Below are 25,417 nucleotides of genomic sequence, written 5' to 3' on the forward strand. Positions count from 1 at the left end.
ACAAAACGGACACATCTGAAATATTTGGAATTATTGGATTGTATATATATATGTGTGTACATATGCACTGTTACAATACCAGTACTGTAATAGGTTGGATTATCATGGAGCCCCAAGGTTTTATGTAAAATTCATTTGAGAAGTGAATCCATGAACTGTAAAATATCAATGTCTCTTAAATAAAGTGTTTGTTTATTATCCCAAATCTGACTTTTTGTGTAACTAATTTATCCCTCTGATTGTATTATTCAGCACTAATACTGTGCATGCACTTAGTGTTAGAAAGTGTTGAAACTAGCTGATCCTGGGCTATTGTGCTCTGGTAGCAGTTTAAGCTGTTTGCCTGCAGCAACACGTGATTATATGACATGTGTCTGTGTGTGTGTGTGTGTGTATATATATACATATATATATATCCTCATGTCTGCCTGAGGAGTGTATATTTAATTGGGTATGTTAAGGTTATGGGCCACTCGCTTTACTAAGTCTAAAAAGAGAAATGCAATAGTTGTGTTTTGTTCAGCAGCTTTGTTTCTTATTGAACAGAAAAGTAATTACCTCTGACATGTAGACACTTCTCACTGCAGAGCGACTGAGCCGACATCCATGTTACTCAGGCTTAACTACCAGAATAAAGATGAGGGGAAGCAGCTCCTGGCAAAGTATTTATTGGATGCACTTGACGAGAACACTATGGGCACACAGTAATTGGAAATAAGGATGGAGGATGTAAGCCAGTTTGAAACAGATACAAATATGCTATATTCAGAACGAGCACTGAAAAGACATTGTGTTCATTTACGTAATGTAATTGTGACAAATGACAGTAATCAGATCAGAATCCTTGCTCTAAAGTATGCAATCTTATTTTTTTTTTATTTTCTGTGCATTTCTGGAAATTAAGCTTTAGAAAACGAATTACAGAACAGGCTCAAAACAGCAGCACAGTTGAGAGACACATGCATCTGATTCCATGCTTTAATTTGTGCAGCTGGAAGAGCCATTTTAAATCAGGTCAGCCCTGCCCAGAGTATGTGAAATGTGGCTATGCTACAGTGGTCAGTGGTAACGACAAATACAAAATATTCACATATCACAGATTTGCTTTGGGGTAAAAGAAACTGTAAGACTCATCAAAAGCAAAGGTGCCCCTCATCCCAATAAAGCTAAACAGACAACCTTCACTTCAATGTACAATATGAACATACACTAACTCACAAACTGTAACTATTAAAAAACACCCATACCAGCCTTTGCCTGCAGGTGACAGTGTAAACATATTGCAGCAATTATTTGATTTCCCTATAGACATGTCATGTTCCTGTGATACATTAAGGAGGCATATGCAATCTGCTGCTGTTTCATGTGCAGGACAGACAATGTGTAGTTCTGACGTTATCAGGCCTAACAGTGCCCCCTTGTGGAGAATATACCGCCTGCTGAATGTAAACAAATGAGTTTGTGAGTTAAATACCCCGTTGACATGTGAAGAACATTGTTGATTGAAAAGAAAAATAAACCTTCTGCATGCAGGAACAAGAGTTGAGCTGACTGCATTTGCTGACTCTAGAGATTCCAACAAAATACCTTCCAACTTTGTATCTTAGATACAGCTACATATTAGGACATCAAATCTTCTTATGCCTCACATCCCCTTTATTTGCTTATAATTTGTACCAACATGCAATAGTACATACAGTAAAACTGGCAGTAGATGCTACCAGGCTGTCAGTCAGCAGTTTATCGGTGGAGAACAGGACTATCCCCTGAAGGCCCAGCTCTTCACATGGGACTGAAATAAACCAGCTGCTACTTGTCATTAATACTGCTATTAAATCTTTTTGCATTATTTATATGCACACAGGAAGCTACCTGGGTCTAAGCTATGAAGATAAAAATAATTCAGTCTTATATGTAAACACTGTAACTACAATGACTTCTACCTCTATGCTGAATGTGAGCAATCTATTGTTACACTGAATAGAAAGCAAATTTTTAAGGTATCCTGCTGTGGTTTTAGTTGCATTATTGCACAAATAATGCACATCTGATATGTTATAGCTTGCTGTGCATTGATTAAAGACCAAACAGTAAAGTCCAAGGGTAACACGTTCTGCAGAAATACCCATGGGTGTATTTTGCAGTGCTGTACATTTCATCAGGAAGGTTTTACAAGAAATTTATTGTTGCAACTGTAGCTCCGTGTGCTCTAGTGGTCCAAGAACTCTGGGGTCATTCAGGACAGGGGTGAGTTGGACTGAACTGAGGTGATGACTGGCATCTTCCCTATAGCACTGCATTCTGATGGTGGAGCAACTTTATTTATAGCCTGACACACACACTGGGACTATGGGAATGCAGGGGGCCTCAAGCACAAACATCCCCCACTGCTAACTCTGTAACTGCTCTCATTTGCTACTACAAACACAATGCTCTCATTTTGCTGGTGTGGAGGGAGTGTTGATTATATCTTTTAAATAATAAAGAGGATCTGCTTTTATTACTGTACCCAAGAAATATGTCAAATGAAATATGGAATTGTGCATTTCTGTCCATTAAAAAAAGTATATATACATACACACACATATATATATATATATATTTACAGACAGATACATGCAGATATTTACAGACATGCACACAGAGGATATTGAAGGCCATACATGAATATGGCACGTACTGCAGTCTCAGACATTGTCTCTCCTCCAACCATACCAGAGTGAAACCCCCATACTTACAGCGCCTGATGTTTTGTGAACATCTTTCACATTTTTAAGTGCTGAATAACAATAAATGTATATGCAAAAAGAACGAAGAAAAGACTGTCTTCTGATGTTGTTTTCCCAGGAATTCAGACTTCAGATGTAAACCATCACCGGTTGAAACCTCATCAGTCATGCTGAAACAAATAGACTCTTGGGAATGCAACAGCATGGTGCACATTTTTCTGTCTTTTCCACTTTGTCATCCCACTAAAGCTGACATCCAAGTATGACATCCAGATGTGCCAGCATGCGAAAATACTGAGACAATGTTGGGTGATCACAGTTCGTATGAAATCATAAGCAGGAACAATACTGACTAATTTAATAGCCGTCTCTGTTTATCAAAATACCTTTACAACAAAAGGAAAATCCCTTCTCACCAAGTTGTCACACTCCAAACCTCACTGAAAATAATTGGTGACAAATATTCAAAAGAAGCAATCACTTGTTTCTAATGTCAGATATTCTTCAGGAATTGCAGAAGAAGCATGTTTTCCCTCTGCAACAAAGGATTTTTCCAATCCCTTTTGGCAAATTAGACAAAAAAAAAAAAAAAAAAAAAAAAGTAAAGCAGATGTTTATGACATGAGTGGTACACTTTGGCTAAAACAGGAGAGTCTGCATGTAAAAAAAAATGGAACGATCACCAATCTAATGAAAGACTAATCATTTGATCAACACATGTAAATATTTATATAGCAAAGAAATAAAAAATATATTAATTGTTACTTTAATGACATCAGGCACAATGGATGTTTAGCTGCATAATTAAATCACAACATGGCGGTGAAATTATAATGGCCAGAAGTGATGTGAGACATTGAAATGGACCTCAGTTCAGTCACAGAGGATATTAGAATTCATCTTCTACCTATGTGCTAATGAAAAATATTTTCAGTAACAGACAACATCTGCTAATATCATCAAGAAACTGTCAACTGAAAGCAGCTCCGAGGCTCCATTTTATCATTTTCCAGACATTTCAGAGGTGTCTTGTAATATTAATAGCAGCACAACAGAGAATGAGCTATGCATGAATATGTCCAGAACTTTAATCATATATTTTTAAATCTTTTTTTATTTGTCAGCAAAACTAAAAAAGGGAATATCTAAGAATGGAAAATGGGGCAGTTAAGGCTGGCCAGAAAAGAAGAAAGAAGATGCCAATCAAGTTCACACAAGTGTATCAGCTCATCCGTACATGGATGAAAGGATGTGCTGAATACTCTCCAGTTCTGTGCCAAACCACACCAATAATGGCATTACAGCTAAATAAGAAATATACCCTAAAGAAATCAAACAGGCACTTGGGACTACAGGCTTCCATAAAGAGCTATGTTTCCCTCAACAGATACCGGTTTCTTCGGCACCATACAAATATGGGTGCTTTTATGGATTGCAGCCAAAAGTTACTCAGCAAGCCTGTAATGTTAATAGAAATACAGCAATTAAAACACCTGTACAGTATTATGTATTAAGTATGAAGTTGCTCCTGCTTCCAGCACTTACTCAATAATGGCAATGACAGAGAAAATAGCTTAAGGTTGTTAACAAGCAGGCTTCTGTTTTGACTACACACTGAAACATACAGAAAATCCCTAAAGCACAGTTTATTGTTGTCCTGATCTAGCACTATTTTTCCCATGGTGGCAGGCATCAGTATCCTGTATCTGTGTTTTACCTAGGTATGTTTTATGAAAATGAATAATGAATAGGGAAACTGTAATATATCTGATTAACTAGTGTTTTAATTATTTATTATTATCTTCTATCAAAAAAGTGGATCAGACTCATGTTCATTTTACATATTTTGGCCTTGAGCTTTGGCTCTCTTGTCCTCTTTGATCCATAATTAGAAAGGAGTGCTTTGCCCTGTAGACTGGGGATCCAATTAAATAGCTATTAAGGGTCTGGTGAAGTGAAAGATGATGTACTAGCTCACAGTGAATGACTTGAATATATCAGCAATTATTAAATGTAAAGTGTTTTGCCATTTATGAGCTGTGTCTCACAGGAAAGGTGCCCACGTTATTTAGTTTTGGCAAAGCAGAAGGTCGAACAATAGAAATTGATCTGGCTTTGGCTGAGCTGTGAAGTTGAGAGGTGGATTACGCAAGACGAACCTGGCCCTCTCCACCCTATGACTGTCGATGGGAGGTGTTGATAAGCTTATTGATAGACTTTTTTTTTTTTTGCTTGAGTAAGCACACGTTCTACTGAACTGCCCACTGTGTGGATGCGTGAGGTGTGGCTTGTCACTGATCGGTGCAAAAACCTTTCTTCAAAAGCACCTTTGTTGTACTTGTGCTGCTCTCCACACTAAGGAGTCCCTAAAGGATCCAGACGCAATGCAGCGAGTGGACCACGAACCTGGGACCTATGGACGTCACAACCCGGTTCATGCAAGGTAGAGCTCCACTCCACAATGAATCTATTTAAGAAGCAACATAAAATAATGCACTTTACCTAAACTTTGTCAGACCTGACAGATACATACAGAATGAAGATGGTATGTACATTATCTTTAGGCTCATCAGGGAGGAAGTTTCAGCAAGATAAAATTATTTAATAATATTAATAATCATTTGAAAATCTATAGTTGCCAATCATGAGTCACAGGATTTATTAGTGCACAATGCAGCATACAAGAGACAGACAGCTACTTGATTTTAATTTCCAAGGAGATAAAATCACCATCAGTGAACATAATTACCACATTACCAGAAGCATAGCGCTGATTGGGTGTGATCAACCACATCCCTGTAATTGTCTTTGATATTGAACAGAAACAACATTTCTGGAGTTTAATTTCTACTTGTGTTCAACCAGGCATTTAACATACAGGCCTCACCATCATCTTGGATTGTCTGTGGGCCCCTTAAGAAAAGCAGACAATGAATAATGGACCAAAAGAGGATCGACATTAGGCTATGAATTGTTGCAACGTCTGCAGTGGTAGTTGTTGGGAAAAGCTGTGCTGAAAAATCATGGAAAGGATCTCAAAGGATCTTTATATCCAGATTTATCTTACAAGACAGCAGAGCCTAGAATAACATATGGATATGTGTATTTTAATGCATATATATCCATATTGGATAAACTTGGATAAATGGGTCTGGGCCCTCTAATAAATGTCAAGGTGCTGGTATGTTCAGATACCCAGGGCTAAAAGGATTAGGCCCATAGCTGGAACAACTCGTTTTCTGTATTTCAGCCTTTGCACTTATAATATTTTCAGTGAATCCGACAGATGGCGCTGTTGCAGTGCCCCCAGGACCCAGCGACATCCAGAACCGAGCGCATCCTATTAGTGTTGAGACAGTCTGTTCTGTGGCGCACAGGCATATGTTGGTGGGGGTTAGAAGAGCAGGACGATGCCTGTCTCCGTCAGCCTTGATGATTTAGATTTACAGTAGCTGCCTTGAGGATGTACGGTGATGGAGAGGGCACAGTGTGGGACCGGGTCGGACGGCCCCACCGGGACTGTATGTGCTACCTTGGACCTCCCACTACTTTGATGCCGATGTAAGACATTTCAACTTTTTACGACAGGAGACAGGCCACACCTGTTGCTCGCTTGACTCCACAGGCGCATTGATAAAGTAAACTGACTTTATGGGCAGGTGCATTAAAATATCGTTATATTGTATTTCTCTGTTCATTTTTATTGATGATTTCAATTTAACTGAGGGCCGTAGCCTAATTGTTTGGAGTCAGGTTCAAATGCCATGGTCTGTTATAAAGATATGGCAGCAGGAGGGAAATTTTACACCTTTAATTTTCACTGAGCTGTCACAAGTGTTGTTTCCCTGTCTCTGCAAATCCCTAATCAACTCATCAGTTTCAAATTCCCATTTCTTATAATAAGAGATGCACAGTGAATACTACACAGCAGTTGCAGGACCAGTCACTTTGGGTTAGTGTCTTTGACGCTGTAGCTGTGCGGACGCAGCGCCAGTGAAGGATGATGATTTGTGTACTGTACAAGAGCGCAGGGCTCCTAAACGCCAACACTGGCTTTGTGGGTGTAGCCAAGGAGAACTCTAACCTCATCAAAGTCATACACAAAGTTTACAGTCCCTCTCACCCTTTTCCTGAACGATCTCACTGTGTCTTGTAAATCCATCCACCCCTCGTTCTCTCTTCCCAGCGGGATGCGCAAGTCGCCCGACGTGAGCCCCAGAAGGCTTTCGGACATCAGCCCTCAGCTCAGACAGCTCAAGTACTTGGTGGTGGACGAGGCCATCAAAGAGGACCTCAAGTCCTCCCGCTCAGTCGAGGACATCACCAGCGCGTCCATAGAGGAGCGAATACTGAGAATCACCGGCTACTATGGATATCAGCCTTGGAGTGCGAGCTACAAGAGTGAGTCCCTTTACATACACGGAGCTGTGAGCTGACTGTTGTGTTAATCTGTATTAAAGTATGACCAGGCTTTTACAGATTATTGTTACTGTGAATTATATCAGGATGGTGGAAATCATCCTAGTCCTGATTTGACCAACCAGACACATGAATCCCAGCATTCAACTTCTTTCTTCCCAGAGTTTCATCCTTTACATCATCCTGAATGATGACAATGATATACACATGGTGTCAGTCACCTTGATGCTGCCCATCGTTATGACAAATGAAATGAAACCTCCCTCACTATTAAACAATCCCCCTCTCTGATCATTAAAGCCATTTGACTCTTGATTTCTTGACTCCGACAGTGATGACAGTGAGTTGATCAAGCATCGGTGTTGCTGTTGGTTGCAGCAGTGGTGCTAATGTTTGCTTCACTCCAGCTTGTTGTTTGCAGTCAGACACTGGGAAGTTGCTGCTGCTGGAAGCAGTTGATTCTTTGAAGAAGAGACGCTGTCAGCGCAGCTTTTATCTTTCTCCACATCGCTTGAGTAGATTTGCATCATGTCTTTGTGCTCAGCATGAGACACCTGAGCTGTAGCTGCTGTTGGCTGAGTGATGGCATAGATTACAATCGTGCTTCACTTGCTCTGTGGCTTCATTTGGGATCTCTTTATTGCTGTGGTGGTTTTAGAACGAATCAGCCTTAATAACAGTTATTTGTTCTGGCTGCTCTGATGAGAATACATTCAGTAGGATTTTATGGCTACTGACCCTTAGCTGCTAGCTGGTGGCAAATTTTGTAAATTTTTTATGAGAAACTCCAGGGGTACTTGAAAATTCATAGGACTATATATCTGAACACTACAGGCATTACTGGACAGCTGCTGTGTTTCAAACTCATCCAAGCAACTCATTATCCTCTATTTAACTGCTATTACCCATTTAATTGCCTAATTATGATAGCGTTTGTGTTGATTATGTTTTTGTTAAACTGAATGAGAGCTATGACACATGTCCATTTTCCCAAAAGCGCTCAGCAAATGAGAGAAACAGAGCATTTAATTACAAAGGATTTCATGTTCAGAAAAGAAATCGGAGAGGAAAAGGCTATAATGTGGATTATATGGTGGAATCTGTCCTAAAATAATAGTTTGTGGATGGCAGTCATATTACAAATAAAATATTTCACGATTAGGTGCACTGTTGCATCAGCATTCTCTGTACATGGCCATCAGGGGAAATGTCACTTCTTGGTTAATTGATGTCAAACTTTGACTTTCAGGAAATATTGGGTTCATTTGGTTAGTTGCTGTTTCTAACAAACCAAAGTGTAATTTGAAAATATCATGTTCCAATTCATCACAGCTCTCAGGTCCTTTTTGCTGACCTTTTTGCAGCTATGCTCTATATGGACACAGGTCCTGCTAGTCACTCATTGAGCACAGCTGCATTACATGTGTTGAACAGAATCATCCTATAGGCCCCTCCCACACACATGACCTGACTACTCAGGTCCCACTGACAGAAAACAGTGGCTAATGGCTAAAGAGTGAAGGGGCTGATGCTGAAAGCAGCCAATTTCAAGGCAGGTGGGATGCTGAGTACATCTCAGTGGAGTGCAAAGAGGTGCCTGTTTGTTTCATTTACCACCAGCCTTTCCAAACTAGCACATATGCTCTTTCACACTGGAACGAACAAGAGTGAGAGGGGAAGTACAGCATGGCAGAGGCTGCACATGAAAGGAGGCTGTGCGTCTTAGCTTTTCTGTGTTACTTAATGGATCATCTCAATATCCTGAACATGAAACTGTAGGAATCACACACACACACACACACACACGTAGGATGCTGTAAGAACCCTCTGAACATGTGTAGCAGAGACAAACACAACATGAAAACCTTGTTCATTTATTAAACCCCCCCTGTGAGTCACTTTCCCATGAGCGCTCAAAGCAAAATTTACAGGTTTGATTTTGATGTAGCTTATATTATTGAATCATACTGCACTCACTGTATGCCATGTACCTGCATTATATTTAGTTTGAGCTTTGTCTCAGATGTACGTGACATGTATCATCCGCTTCATCCAGTGCAAGAGAATAACACAGTAAAAGCCATAGTGCGAGTAATTGAGAAAAAAGCAGTGTACTTTGAAACATTCTTCTGTTTTTTCTTTATGTACAATAAATTGAAACTTCTTGTACTTTCTAGGTTTAGTCAAAGAACATGAACATCCTCTTTGCAAACTGATAAGAATTTTAGCCAAACAGAAACTGAGTTTGATATCGCTGCCGTGGGTTAACTCTTAAAGATACAAGGGAATCCTTTTCTCATGCAGGATGAGTGGAAAGTAAAGTTTGAACATCATCACTTTTGACTTTGCCTCAGGAGTCCTCAGGAGATAAGACACAAAAAACATTTTAGCTCAAACAATACTTCTTTGAAGCATCTTGAATTGCATGTTTTAGGCATTTCACGGACTTGTTTATTTAATTTTAGTTATTTTACTTGTTAATGTTTTCATTGTATATGTGAGTCTTTTATATTTATTCAAAAGATTAAATTATAATGCACATAAATTAAATAAGTCTAGCATCTAGGGACATTTAGTATCAAAATGAAAAATATGGCAGTAATGCATGAAAAAAAAAAATCCAAACCTGTTTTCATTCTTTCATTTCATTTTGTTTTCCTTTAAAGGCAAAACTGTTCTTGTGATATCCAGAAGTAAAGTGCAGTATCTGTATAGAGCAGGCCCTTTTGATAACACTACCCTAAAAGGAGAGATGATTACAACTGGGCGCCTTTCCTTTTAGTCTAAAATTGATTCCTGGAAGTGCCTCAGACAGATTTTCAAAGCGTGAGTTAAGTCTGCCACAGGCTGAAAATCTTGTTTTACTTAAGATCCTCACAGAGAAAAGAAATGGTATTTTCTAAGGTTGGGCTTTTCTTTTGTCTGTGAAATCATCCCTTTAGGTTTGTCACATCCCACTGCAAAGTGAAACATGTCAGACAAACAGATTTAGTTCTTTTCTTAATTTGCTCACAGTATCTATCACTTTCCCTCTGGTGCATATTTAGAGCTTCGTGAGGCATGAAATGAGGTTGGTTTCTATTTTGAGCTCAGAGTTTGGACACGGTAAGAAGCCACAGTGGAGCAGGATGGGAGAGCCTACCTACCCTTGTACACATTCACTTCTAGTAACAGGACAGCTGGAAGGGATGGGTGAGGGATGGACTGACTGTGAGAATGAATCCTTTCAACTCAGCTGGAGCTGTAGAGAACCACGAGATTAGTTATGCAGACACACACTGTCTCTGCTGAGCTGCTACAGATCAATCTAACTTGCATACAAGCTTGGTTGTAACCTCCTGTAAGACAATGAACTAAGCTCTGCTGTCATTGTTACTCTGTTTCTTATAATTCACAGCAACAAGCTTGAACTTGTCTGAGGGTTAGGTGAGGCACTCTGGGAAATGTAGTCATTCACAAATTGAAGTAAAAAGAGGACACTTGACTACAGAGTCCCAGGCTTTCTTTTTAATCTACTGTCATTATTTTGTCTGATGGATGCACTGAGCATTTTGGCTCAATAACAGGAAACTTTTTTAATATGGTTCAACATTTTGAAAGATTAATAATAATTTATCATTTATATTGTGAAGAGCATTGTTACAGTCTTGTGAAGTTGCTGCATTTGTCAAAGAGGTTACCAGTATAATAGCACCCAAATAATATATGGCTCCAACCAGTCCTTAAATAATTTGCCCGACTGTTACAGTACCACTGTGCGAGCTGAATATTTCTTGCTACATTTTCTGTCCAAGCAGGGCTTCTCTGAACAAGTGTATCTTAAGCTTTGTTATCATCTCCTGTACAGTAGAAGCAGCTTCTGTTGCGTAACATCACATGTATAATTGAGAAGGATGCATAGATCAGCACACACCTGCTCCTGAAGTCCCGCTTGTGCCCAGTGGATTAGAGGAGCTGCAAATCAGCTCTGCCACCTAGAAGGAGAATACTCCAGTATTGTCTCATTCAGCTGTTTGCCTCTGCCCTCAGTGTCGACATGGGTAGACTGACACATGCAGAGGAGCAAAAGAGGCCACCACTTCAGTGAGCTGAAACTGTTGTTTTGAATATTCAGTCTTACTACAGAACTGAATACCTTTCAGAATACCCAGTTGATATTTAAGGCAGGGAGATATTTCTCTTGATTGAAAACAGAGTAGTAAATATATATAATATAATATGGAAACTTGAACTTTTGGAGTGTCTGCACAGTTTGAGACAACTGTTATTGTTAATGCTTATGGTTCTTAGAATTAATCCTCAGGGCAATAGTGCAAAAAGAATTACAGTGTCAGTGCTTTAGTCTCGCTCTTCCTTGAAATGGAAAATCCATCCTATCCCAGCTCTCTTTGGGTGAAAGGCAGGGGTCCACCCTGGACAGGTCACCAGTCCATCACAGGGCCACATAGAGACAAACAACCTCACACACTCACACTCACTCCTATGGGCAATTTAGAGTCACCAATCAACCTGACATACATGTTTTTGGACTGTGGGAGGAAACCAGAGTACCTGGAGAAAACCCACACAGGCACAGGGAGAACATGCAAACTCCACACAGAAAGGCCCCTGATGGGTTTCTAACCAGGAACCTTCTTGCTGTGAGGCATCAGTGCTAACCACTAAGACACCATGCTGCCTAAAAAGGAAAATCCTGCCACTTAAATGCCAAATCAGGTACTGCTGTCATCCATTTCTTCTCCTCACTTTTTTTTAACTGCTGTTAATTAGAAGTTGTGAAGTGATGACTCCTACCTCTGCGTAATTAATCCAGGGTCTGCTGTGGCCCAGACACAGCACATCATTGTCTTTGTTGGTCACAAAAGAGCAGTGCTCAGGAACAGGGAGACCAAAGTGTAAATGGGGTTGTGCAAGTAATTACGAGGCTTATTTGGCTTCTTGTTTGTCGAACAGAAACACAAAGACTAGTCTTCATTAACTGCTATTAGCTAATCTCAATGTTGCTTAAGTCTAAGATTTTAAATATAATGCTTTGTCCATTTGTTGTGCTTCTTAGCATAATGAGAAGTGAGAGTACATTATTAAACCAGAAGAAAAAAAATCCAAAGGCTGCATTTTTGATACTTGGCAAGTGACAAAAGTAAAAATGTCTAAAGGTAAAATAAAGAAAATGAAATTGCATCAACAGACATAGGTATAAAAAGTTAGCTACTGCTGTCATCCCTAGTTTCCTTCTTGCTAGAGCAATCTCACCCTACCACATTTGAATTTTTCACATATTAAACTCTCAAGATATACGCTTCCTTTACCTTTTCTGCCAGGTTTCCCAAATCCCATTACCACTGCATTATCCTCTTGAACTTACATTGCCTTTTCATATTCCTAAGCACTGTAAAGCTTTGGCGTCAGCCCTGGTACATAACCAGCAGCTGACCTTCTATGTATTGTAGTATGTGTAAGCAAATTAGATAACATTTCATCTAAATGTCTAATGCATTATTACTTCACTATGACACGTTAAAGCTGCTTTAATCAGCCTTTTATATTGACAATAGTTCAGAGGACGATGTTTAATGTGAAAGGGTTTGGACTTTGACTGGCCAACTGTAAGATTTCTGGAAAGATTCTTGCTCTTTTCACTTATACTCTAGGACTGTTGAATTTAATCATAAAAACTGACCGGGCTGTGACACAGAACAACCATGTAGGAGAACCTGCATGACTATTACATTTGTATCACTGCACAATACACACTAATCATCATCTTCTAGTCTGTTAGATAATCAGGAGAAAATATAAATGTCAAAGCACTCATAGTCCACTAGTGACCATAATGAGTCACAACATCTAATTGTACACGGCAGTAAACACAATGCAAATTAAATAGATTTTATATAATCCGCCTCCTCCAGGGCCAATACCTTCAAAATCCTCAGCATTAATGGCTCTTTATTGTCCAAAGAGATAATGACCTATTTTTCAAAAGTAATTCATGTTTGTTTCACACCTATACTGCCTTATACTGTTGCTGATTATGTTCAGTCTTTGTTCATGCAGAAATTTATGAAAGTGAAAATAAACTCTGTTGCTGCAGATTTCTGTGCAGTGCTCCATCATAGATGATTACAGCTTTGTGGATGGTTTGTAATTACATAAAAAAAAGCACTAAATCTAAAATAGTCTAAAATAGTTATGTAAGAAAAATATCTGTTGTGCACTGATTGCCCTGAGAGAATAGAATATCTCATTTTCTGGGCTTTATTTGCTTCCAGTCATAGCCTGTTTACATTAGTAACATATACATAACATACACACATACATTATTATTATTATAGTGTGGTTTGATACTGCTGCTGGTTTAAGGAGTGAACCCTTCAGCAAACTTGCTTGGTCTAGGTTCTTCAACTGTTTTTCAGGTGTTCCACACGCGTGATTCTTCACAGATCCTTTATACACAGAAAAATATAGAAAACAAAATAGAAATATTCAAGTTGCAGGTGTAGATTGCTTCTCTTCCATCTTTGAACATACACAATTATTATCTGCTTTTCATCTCGGGGGAGTCTTGCAACATCTGCTCAGGCCACCTTCCTATTTCCTGCACTATTTGTATGTCATTTGTCTGGCATTTCTTATATCCAGTCTCATCCACCCTGTTCTTGTTTACCCTTACTATTTTCTCAGTCACTTTCATTTTCAAGGTACACACAGGTAGGAGCATGGAGAAGAGAAACTTTTGGCAATTTCTGCTACCGCAGCAGCAAAAATCAAGTGAGCTCAGCATGTGACACTTGAGATTAATTTGCAGAGGTTTTCTGTTGTCTAAGGCAAAAAAGAAACAACATCAGCCATGCATGTCATTTGGATAATAGTTCTTGTTCTTGTGGTCCAGTGTTTGCATACTTATCAAAAATCAAGAATTTAGATTCTAATTTATCATGGTCCCAAGTAAGCTTCAGAGCTGGAAATGAGCTTTTGGTAGAGGAGTGGTGAGATGGTGCAGCCTGAGGCAAACCAGCTGGGGGAAAACAGTACAACTGAGCCTCCGTGAAGCTATCATTGAAGGATCACATATATTCTTTCTCCAAAGCTTTCACATTGTGCATCAGTCATCATGACAAAGCATCTTCAGTCTTTCTCACAGCCTAAAACCTGGATTTAAAGGTAAATTAAACACAACTGACCTGAATACAGCTGTTTAAAGATTGGAAATAGTGGGATATAAACTGATTCTGCCTAAAGGCAACAAAATGCTGCTGTCAGCACTTATAAAGGTCATTAATTATCACATCTCATCTGTGTATTGTTTAATCTCTAGAAAACCCAAAGTGTAAAAACCACAAGTTTGATTTTACAGGGTTATTATATTGCATAATTTCTCAACTGGTTGCTAGGCAGCAAGTAGTCTGACACACAACTCCCGTTAACACTTGATGTTTACAAACTGGTTTTGCCCAGCAAGTTGAACATAGGCAGTGTGGTGGATTAGTGGTCAGCACTGTTGCCTCAGAGCAAGAAGGTTGCTGGTTCGAAACCCAGCAGGGTATGGAGTTTGCATGTTCTCCCTGTGCTTGTGTGGGTTTTCTCCAGGTACTCTGGTTTCCTCCCACAGTCCAAAAACATGTATGTCAGCTTGATTGGTGACTCTAAATTGCCCATAGGAGTGAGTGTGTGAGGTTGTTTGTCTCTATGTGAAGAATAAGTGGGTATAGATAATGGATGGATAACAGATTTGACCCTAAATAGGAATTTCATCTAATTTTTGGCAAGAGGGCATATTTAATAAGCATATTCCCCAATATCTAATACTGTTGCTTTAACTTGACGGGGTGTTTCCTGATAGGATACTCGTCACACAAACTACTCTACATGTGTGAGGGTGAGTTGCTTCTAGAGAAACCACACAAAGTCTGAACAGATCTGTCAGAGAAAGAGGATGAGGCTTGGAAGAGCAAGAAAGGACAACTAATAGAATCTATTTCTAGATGATAGAGACCCCCATTCTGCCTCTGTACTCTGTGATAGGACAACTAATTAGTGTCTCTGCAGAAGGAAAATGATCATTGATGAGTGTTTTGACAGCTGATCCCTTTTATCTAAAACTGTCGAAAGGGAAATAATTCTCACTGAGCTAGTCATAAACAGCAAATTGAATGTTTTTGAAAAGTTATCTTTTGTTATCGTCGGCAGCTAAGACAGGGATTTAATGAAAGTAGATAACAGGAATCACTAGATGAAATCATGAATCAAGAAAGGAGATGGTATATTGAAATTGGTAATGTTATAGAGAAATACTGAATATTTTGTAATTTCACATCAAAACCACTTTTGTAAATAGTACATGTTGTCTAGTCAAGCCTCTCAGTCCCTCATCCCTTTTCATAGATTATGGGTGAGATCACAGGCACATCACTAATGCCTGTTAGTGTGTAAGCAGTTGATTTTTTAATTGGAATTCATGAGCCATGAACAAGCGCGTCAGACCATCTCTCTGATTTCTCACTGGAGATAGTTGCAAAGCATGGAGGGTTTCAGAAATAGTCAGCACTAGTGCTGTTATGAGCTTTCATGGGTCTTGACTGTTGTAAATCCACACTGCTTTAAAGTGTCATTGAAGTCAATACAAAATGTCCAAAATGAGGACCAGGCCATGGCTTAAAAGATGTTTCTTATTCCTCCTCTGGTGTATTCTCATTCATGTTATTTTTATTACTCAGTATTTGGCATTTTACTAATTTACTAATATCAATCCTGACAGTTAAAGGTGACACGTCAGTACCAGCAGGCAGCCTGAAACATTTATAGTTAAAATTACTTTAGTACTATAACTATATTATTTTTATATATTTATATATATGAAAACTACCTGTGGTAGCTTTATAAAGCCTGAGGGGATGTTTTTAATGTCTAGGCTGGTTTGTCCAACTGTCCTAAAGTGAAAGAGACCCAGAGCACTGTCATTTAACACAAAAAAGGAAACCAATCTTCACATTTCATAAAGAGGAACAAGGTAGTGCGTGCTCAATTTTTCACTTGCTTCATTTAAAGCTTTTGCCATCACCTCATCTTACAGGAGTCTTCCCAACCCCAGACCCAGAATATCTTTTGAATCAAACACTCTTGTACTGCTTAATATGAGATTTAAATTATGTATTAAACCAAGAGATCTGGGATAGGGCTATAGCCATTTGGTGCAAGCTGTGATAGCGAGGGAGAGAGTCTTTCCCATACATGTCACTGTAAGTCATTATTATAACCCCCAGCCTCCAGTGTACAAAGTATTCAACGTGGGTCAGGAAATCAGGCAATTAAGGGAGCTGTGGACATGGATGAGAGCCGACAGCCAATGGGGGAGTGCAGAAAGAGCCAGGAAGGATTGAACCTCCTCTCCCCCTCAGGGAGCTGACTGGTCCACATCCCTCAGCCCACTACATGTACAGAACAACCACTTAATCACAATGCTTATTCAAATCAAGCCAATGCAGGAGCCTGGAGTACGTACTATGCACAATCACTCCATGCTTTAACGTCATTATTCTGATAGATCTGTTTATGACTGAAAATGGTTTCAAGCATTTAAAAGCTTTGATTACTGCGTTCTGTCTGCAGTCGTTACCAGAAATACACACTTTTGATTATTGCTGTATTTTCATTCAGAATAAACATGATCACAAGGAGATTATATTAGTTTAAATATTAGTTTAATTAGTTAGTTATGTGTAGTGTTTATATCAGTTCAAATCCTCTTGAGTTCAAATTTTACACATGGTCTGAAATAAAGACAATACTGTACACCACTTATATATAAAGTGCCTCTCTCCTTTGAATTTAGGGTAATTACTGTGGAGAATGAAGCATAGCTTCAGGTGACATTTGTCATTTGTGCTGTTTACACCCCACTTATAATGAGGAGACTGCCCCATAATGAGGACAGCTCTCATTTGAATGACAAATTGCCACAGTTTTGGTGATTCCAGCTAATAAAAAAACCTTTTCCATAAACTATAACAAGCACACAAAGCTATGCATTTACAGCTTTGGGAATGCAAGGGCATCAAATCCTATTTTTGTCCAACACTGACTGCTCTTTGTTTGCCTGGGTGCTCCCACTATTTGAGGTTAGGGATGGAGGAGAGAACGGGTGTGAGTTTTACACTACTGACAGCACACACACACACACACACACACACACACACGCACACACACACACACACACACACACACCTGCTCCTGGCCTTTTGAAGGACCTCCAAACACCTGCTGCTATAGTGGATGGAAAGCTAGGTTCACTAGTGATCAGAAAGCAGTTTGATCAACGTTGAAAGAAACCTCGCTAGACTCGGCATCCAAGCCGAACACTTCAAAGACAAAAACTATCAGATTAGAAGCTCAGTGAGAATGTGATTATATGGGTCAGAATCAGGTCCAAATCATTTTTTACATTTGGCAATCAATAAATATCCATTGCTCCCTCATGAGAAAGACTTTTGTATTGTTGCAGCGGTAGCTGCCAACTATACTATTTCTTTCTGGTGTTTGAACCTATTCCCTAAGCTTTGAATAATTTACCACATGAGGCAGAGCCCTGTGCCCAATTCTTGTCAGTCTGCCAGCCACAATTATGTTCAAGCAAAATGATTCATATTGCCAAATCGCTGCATAATTGAACTGTATGGTCTCAGATGTATTATTTTATTGTCTCATTGGTGCACAGGACATTTACAGTTCTGTCAGTGTCAGAAAGACTGGGAGACTGTGGAAGTAGTAAGTTAAAGGTGGCAACAAGTTCTCTAATTCCAGCATCTAGGCCTTGTTGCTTGCTAGGGCTCAGTTAATGTTCTTTTCATTTATTGGTTTGGGCGTTTTAAATGAAGAGCTACAGGACTGGAGCCCAAACTGTAGGTTAAAGGTTTATTCCCTCTGTTGATCGAAAAAACTCCTCACTTTTTTTTTCGATACCTTTGATCGGCCGCAATATCCTGGATTTTCAGTGCTGCATCCCAAGTGTGTGTACCTGGGGGGGTTTATTGCTCAAGGGATCAGTAAAAGTGCATTAAAAATTCATTTATGTTGAATTCCAGGTTTCTAATTCCTATTCATATTCATTATCTTTTCTTAACTGTCTGAATGTGAAATAATCTGTACCCAAAGCCTGTTGTACTATGATATATCCGTTTCTCCCACAGGTATTCAGGGTAGAAAAAAAATCATTTCCATTTTCACTTCCTGAAAAGTCTTAATATTGAATTAGCTCAATTGTTGTATACACTGATAGATTAGATCATGGTATACTGGTATACTCTGTGTTCATTAACCTTGTGACCACTAGACTGTTTGAGACTGTTCCCACTGACAAAGGATGAAGATAATGTGTTCATAACAAGGATATCCCAGGAAAAGATTAATACAAGAATAAATTAATCATATTAACAAATATTGAGGGAGCGAGTGCACCGTTTAAAACTTTCATTAAGATGAAAATGTACCTTGTTGTTCATTTTGAGTGAATTTCACAAGCACTACCATCCTCAGCCTGATGCCCTCAGTCCTTGTCTTTTGTATTTCCAAGTTGTAGTGTCCAGCCGGACCTACATATTGCTGTTCTCCTTGGGTTTGACCTGCTTTGGGTTCTGCTTTTTTTTCCACCCTGTTCGTTCCCCTGGACTTCTCCCTAATGGCTTCCTGTTTCTCTTACTTGCACACTATTGTTCTCCACTGGGTGTCAGTATGTGGGTCTTATTGTTTCAAATATTAATTGTGACATTTTTCATTAAATTAATTGCGACATTTTTTTTCCATTCATTTTTCATCTCAATAAAACAAGGAAGTCAGAAATATTAAAAGATGGACTCATATATTGTTGGTGCTGGCCTTATTGAGGCATTTGTTGACAATCAGAAACATCCAGAATACACCTTAGGTTATATTATTAACCAGTAGTTTTACTCATGATTTGTTGTCTTTGGAGTTCTGCTGTTAAATATTTCTTATGTGTTATTGCATGTCAAAGTGAAAAAAACTTTAAAACAAATATTCCTAGTTGTTTTGAACCTAACATGGTTTAGGGTTTTCATATGACCATATGTTTCTGCATGTGAAAACATAAAGTATGGCCATATGTTCTATATGTTTCCATATGGGTAGTGGAGATGTCAGTGCTTTTATCTGACAGCCTAGACCTGCAGTAGCCTATTTGTCACCTCAGTGTGAAGAATATGTCTTGAGAAAAAGTGCCAGATCAAAAATGGTGGTGAGTGTCTTACAGTGTGACAGCACTCTAACAATGCCCCCAGAAAGGACAAGAAAGTGAGAAGTGCTCACAAAGTGCCACCATGCTGTTTGTGAATATTTTTTCACCTTTCTCTCTCTCACTCTCTCTCGCTCTCTCGCACTTTCTGTATGTGTGTGTGTGCCTGCCTGCTGCAGTAGTGTGTTCATCCGGGACTGTAATGCATGGGTTTCATTCTTCCAACTCTCTCAGCCACTCTCTCTCTCTCTCTCTCTCTCTCTCTGTTTTATAAAATGTATTTCATAATAATGAGCTGAACTGTGAAGATGTGTTTCACTGTTTTACGGTTTCATTGTTATAATATATCATGGTTATAATATTGTGTATGTTTAATCAAATTAGCTATTTAATAATTTCCTTTTTATTTATTTATGAACATTTTTGAGCCCCAAATCTTGATTTCTTAGTCTGTGAGTAGACATTGTTACAGTACCCCCTATTGGCAGAATGGAGACTCTGCAGTGGCATGATATTGCCCCCATAGATGTGTCAGTAATAAGTGTCAAATCATGACATGTATGACTCCTTCATATATTCAGTTTTGCATCATGCACTAATGTCAAAACACAGTAACATAACATATAATACTACCACTGTATAAAATACTTTTTTTAATGTTTTGTGGCTGAAGGTATAAATTACTTCTGACAAAATTATTTAAGTGGAAGAAATACTGTACTTTACAAGCACTTGTCCTCTATTTTTAAATCTGTTTTATAGCAGAATGAAAGGTTATATAACATGATAAGGTAGAACTTCATGCCCACTTTTTCGGGTTCAGGTAATGGCCTGATATGAATGAAAGTGACTAAGAGACATTTTTGAATATGTGGCACCATAATTGGAGCAATTGAGAACAGTTCGAATAAGGAAAGTGAGAAAGTGAGAAAAGTGTGGTCAAGCTAGAAAACCAGCTGTGAGGCTTTTTCTGTTTCAGGACCAGAGACAGCTCAGAATGTTAAAAATGCTTTAAAAGTAAAGTTAAGCACTGGACACTGGTGCAAAATGAAATAAATACATATTCTCAAATTAAAGTTATTCAGGTCACATTGCATTTTTAGTAAAGCTTGAAGATGAAATAGTCATACCACATTTTGACATCAGAGGGAGCCAGCACCATTCATTGGACTGAAAACATGTTATTATCCTCTCTTTAACCAGCAGCTGCAGGACAGTTTCTTTGATCCTGAAGGTGGCAGTAGCAGCATGTAGCATATACTACAGATACAATCATTTGGTACTAAAGATTTAACTATCACGGCCTATTTTTGTTAGTGGGGCATCCTCTTGCTGATATATTAGCAATTTTCATTAAAATGAATAGGAAGATGCTGGTTGTAGAGGGTGGGCAGCATGGTGGATGAGTGGTTAGCACTGTTGCCTCACAGCAGCTGTGTGAGGACTTCTCCCCATGTCTGTGTGGGCGTTCTCTGGGTACTGCGGCTTTCTCCCACAGCCCAAAGAGATGTAGGTTAGGTTAACTGGTGACTTGAAACTCTGTGTAGGTGTGAATGGTTTTCTGCCGTGTGATCGACTGGTAATCTGTCCCGAGTGTACCCTGTCTCTTGCCCAGTGTAAGATGGAATTGTTGGGGTAGATGATGGATGGATATTGGTAAAACAGGCTTGTGACCAGAAAGTTATATTGTCATTATGTGGAGACTAAATACCTCTGGAGTAGTGGTAATGTAGGATCATTGTTGCTGTTCATGTCCTGTGCTGTCTTCGTTACACCTTATCAATAAGCTCAGCTATGATCACATTTGGAGCTTAGCAGACTCCACAACTCATAAAAGAAGTCTAACACTAAGAGATGCAATGCATGTTTCCCACAACTACAGCTCCCATGCTGTTTCAACATTACCTGCCAATGTGACAAAACCAGTTTTATACCCCTGTTCTTTGACGACACTGAGTCAGGTGCTGATAAGAATCTTTCTTGTTTCAGTTTAGTTTGTGTATGACAGTGCAGAGGACTCCACACTGAGCTAAAACCGCTACACTTGCCAGTCAATCTGCACCACATAAAAAACTTTTACACATCCCATGTTGTAGATTTGAAACAGCCTTGGCTGGGAAGGAGAAATGTGCTGTTGGGAACTGACTCCTCTAGTGGGATGTAAATTTAATGGAGACTCACTCTTCTTGATTAAGCATGGGCCACCGGGGTAGAGTGTGATTATAAGGGCTATCACTAGGTATTACAGCTTGGCAGCATTAAATAGATGCTGCTGTACTTTATTAGCTGTGGTTGTAATTAAGAGGAAGTGCCACATTAATTTATTCAAAAGTGGCAGCCAGTCCAGCTCATTCAGTCTTCTTCCTAGACAACATTGCATTTTGAGTGGGAGACGGTCATATGCTCTCTGACCCATACTCTTTTTTTTAAAGTGACTAGACAGACTGTGTTTGGGAAAGACTTCATTTGCATTCTCTGTAATCTAGTGCTGGGTTAATTAGTGAATCAATCAACAAATAATTAAGCTATTTCTCTGTGGATAGTCGCTGGTTTCTTAGTCATCTGTGAGCATAAAGTGAATATTGTTGCATTTTGACTGCAAACAAACAAAATATCAGAATAAGACAAGTTGGAGAAATTGTGACAAGTTAAACAACTGGGTAATCTTGTATTCAGCATAGCTTTAGACTGCATACAAAGACATAAAACAGCGAATGGGGGATGACTACATGCTGTCAATCTCTGTGGAGAGCAACATCACCAGACCTTAATTACGCTGGACTAACAGTGTTTATTCCTTCATATAATTTTATGCTGCTCTTGTCCAGCAGAGGAAGTATATTGAAGTATTGATTTCCCCAGACAACAAGAGTTTGATTTTCCAAACACTCATTACAATCGTTTTGACGAGTATATGTGGAAATACTCTTCACTACCAAAACTGTCAGTGTATATTTGAATGTATTCCCTCTTAAAATGCCATCACACTGCAACTGATAATACAACCATAATTTAAGTATATGGTCTCAAGTGTGCATGAAAAATCCATGTAGCTCTGCGCTATAACTAAAATGGGAAAAATTGAGAACAGTTTTTCTCCCTCCTACTTCCCAGGGGACACCACTGAGGCCATTAATCCAATAAACAGCTGTTGGTTGCAGCACCTTGACAGCCAGTTGCTTCCAGGGATGAGCTGCGTCTGCTCAAAATGTATAGGACCAAGAGAGAGGGAAAGTTAATTTGAATTGACCTTTTTGGTACTTGAAACAAGTTGTTATTTAGGACTCAATGCCACCCCCACTCCCTCTTACATTTTCCACTTCAGACTTGTAATGATCCCTTGGCTCTCATGTTTACACCTCTGCTACCTGTTTTCCATGCTAAGCAGGAGCCAGAAATGACCTGGACTTGAACGTTGGAGGGAGAGATAGTTCAGAGATGATAAAAGTATAAAAGCAAACACTGAAATCTTCTTTGGTTTGTTTAAAGAGAGCAAAGATAATATTTGCCATTCATTTTCATCGGTGCAGCATTAATATTCATGGTAATATTAAAATGAAGGGATTTATGCTACTTCATTTTTTATATAACCTCGTACTGCAAAATATGAATTTGACTGATCATTTGAATAAACTGACAAAGGTTTAACTTAACTTAAAAACCTCAAACTAGTACAAAGTGCCTTTGTACCATAAGATTAAGAGTCTGTAGGCATGCTATCATCTTTCTGAGCAGTGCTTTAAGTTGCATGCTAGCTTTAACACATTAACACTGAGTGAGTGTGAGTGTGTGAGGTTGTTTGTCTCTATGTGGCCCTGAGATGGACTGGTGACCTGTCCAGGGTGTACCCCTGCCTTTCACCCAAAGAGAGCTGGGATAGGCTCCAGCAGATCCCTGTGACCCTAAATAAGAATAAGTGGGTATAAATGATGGATGGATGGATGGATGGATGGATGGATGGATGGATGGATGGATGGATGGATGGATGGATGGATGGATAACTGATTTGGACATAACTGTGTATAAAAAAATATAATGGCCATCCAATAGTTGTGAAGACTTCTCACTCAAAATCACAAACCAACTACAGACTGTATCAATCCACTCTCTTAGTTTTACATTTGCCCCAGTGCCAAACCTTTCTTTTCCTCTAAAGCCATTTACTAGAGTTGCCTGCACTGTCAGCCACATTTTTCACTACCTTCTTTAGGCTCAGCCCTTTTATACCTAACTCACTGAATGGAGCAAAAAAAAAAAACTGACTTGTGAGCAAACCCTCTACATCCACTCTCCTCTCCACTGGGCAAGCTGTAATTTTTCAGCCATGCTGCTCTGCCTCCATAGCCAGTTCTGTATATTTAAACTTTTTTCCTCTCGTAGTACTCCCAGAGAACTGTAAGTACCACAAAATACACAATCCACATCAGAGGTTTCACATATCATGAATCTAATCCTACCTACCTCTGTGTTCCACACTTCTCTCACTTCCCAGTTCATCCACTGCCCCTGCTGTGCCTGAGATTGCCTTTGCACATCTGCCAGCCTCTTATTGTCTCCAACTCTCCTCAGCACCTACTGTCAACTGCTGATACTTTTCTCGAAATAACCTGTGATGTACTTAGACTAAAGCCACCACAATCATACTGTATATGTGCTACAATCTCTGGCTGCCCTTCCTCCTCGTTGAGGTTGTTGGTGTTGTGCACCTCACTGCTGCATCTCTAGAATCTGACAACATCATCTCCAATCCAGCCTTAGCACATTTAAACTCATGTTAAACTTATTAAGGAGAGTTCCAAAATATATTTAGCCTTCAGGAAAACTGCTTAGGATAGTTATTTTACAGTTATTATTATTCTTATAACATAAAAATAAAGCTTTTGTTTAAAATCATCCAAGTGTAGTGACTGTTCTTCTATTCTTTTCTTTTCCTGTAGATTTTTGCTTATTTTGATTTTCAACACAATTGTTAAGTGAGTAAAACTGACATTTGTTATGTGAAACACACATTATTATACCACCAATAACAACATGTGATTTATGTGGAGATGTACTCTGATTTCATGGTGCTGTGACCAGGAATGCAAACTGTTTCCAAGCTTTCTTAGTTTGAGCTGAGTAAAGCTCACAGTAAATACTTTTATTGGCATTAGACAAAGAACTGATTTGTCTTAAATCGACATTAGATGTGTCATTGGATATGAAGTGCCAATAATGTCAACAGCAGCTCTGTAGAAAGCAGCTGCAGTATACAAATTAGGTCAGCCACATTTACTCACATTCACTCGCAGTTTTGATTCATTTTATCAGATAGCAAGAAATCATTTACCCCTACCTTTCACCGCTCCAGGTAACTCATCTTCCACCATCTTCCACCTCTGCTGTCAGATTTTGCCACTTTATGGATTCTCAGTAAAATAGAATTAGTTACTAATTTGGTTTGATGAGATTGCTGTTTTTCAGCTGGTTAATATAAATGATAATATTAGCAGTGAGAGAGGATAGGAAGCAACTTAGAATGATATCACATGCCTCCAGGCATTAAAGGCATCATGACAAATGTGCGGCTGAACAGTGATAAACTGACAGTCAATACAAGTAAACAGGGGGTTTGAGCTGTGCTGTTGCCACTTAGTATAATTAGATTTTGCACACATCCTATAATGGTGCCTGTGAAACCAGTGGATGTGCATTTTATGTTTAGGGTTGGAGAGTTGTGCTGCTTATTGTTCCACACGGCTTGATATCCTTCTTTGGGGCCACATGATAGGTTTTAATCTAGGTGTGGAGCTTCCATAGCAATACTCACCTGCTCTTTGGCCCATCATGTGTATTGGTAACTGGGGCATTAGCATCACACTAATTGCTTCTTTGCTACAAGAGCATTTTTGTGAGATTTCCCCCAGTTTTCCCTATAGCTGCCTTACAGCATCATTGTTTATAATGTCATGTCTCTTGATGTCTTTACAGTTGGATTTATTTTGTTCCAGGAAACATTCCCATGTTTGGTTGATTCCAGCAT

At 39.1% G+C, this 25,417-nt stretch overlaps 1 protein-coding gene across 1 annotated transcript in view; it reads left to right on the forward strand.

Moving 5' to 3' along the window:
- The first annotated feature begins 6,189 nt into the window (after positions 1-6,189).
- slc35f3b (solute carrier family 35 member F3b) overlaps positions 6,190-25,417 on the forward strand; it is a 37,767-nt gene continuing 18,539 nt past the window's right edge. Inside the window, exons 1-2 of the mRNA XM_026309683.1 lie at positions 6,190-6,290; positions 6,916-7,130. Coding sequence (XP_026165468.1) covers positions 6,193-6,290; positions 6,916-7,130 — 313 coding nt within the window. The 5' untranslated portion in view covers positions 6,190-6,192. The remainder of the gene's footprint in view (positions 6,291-6,915; positions 7,131-25,417) is intronic.

This window comes from Mastacembelus armatus, chromosome 15 (genome assembly GCF_900324485.2).
Source record: "Mastacembelus armatus chromosome 15, fMasArm1.2, whole genome shotgun sequence".
NCBI lineage: Eukaryota > Metazoa > Chordata > Actinopteri > Synbranchiformes > Mastacembelidae > Mastacembelus > Mastacembelus armatus.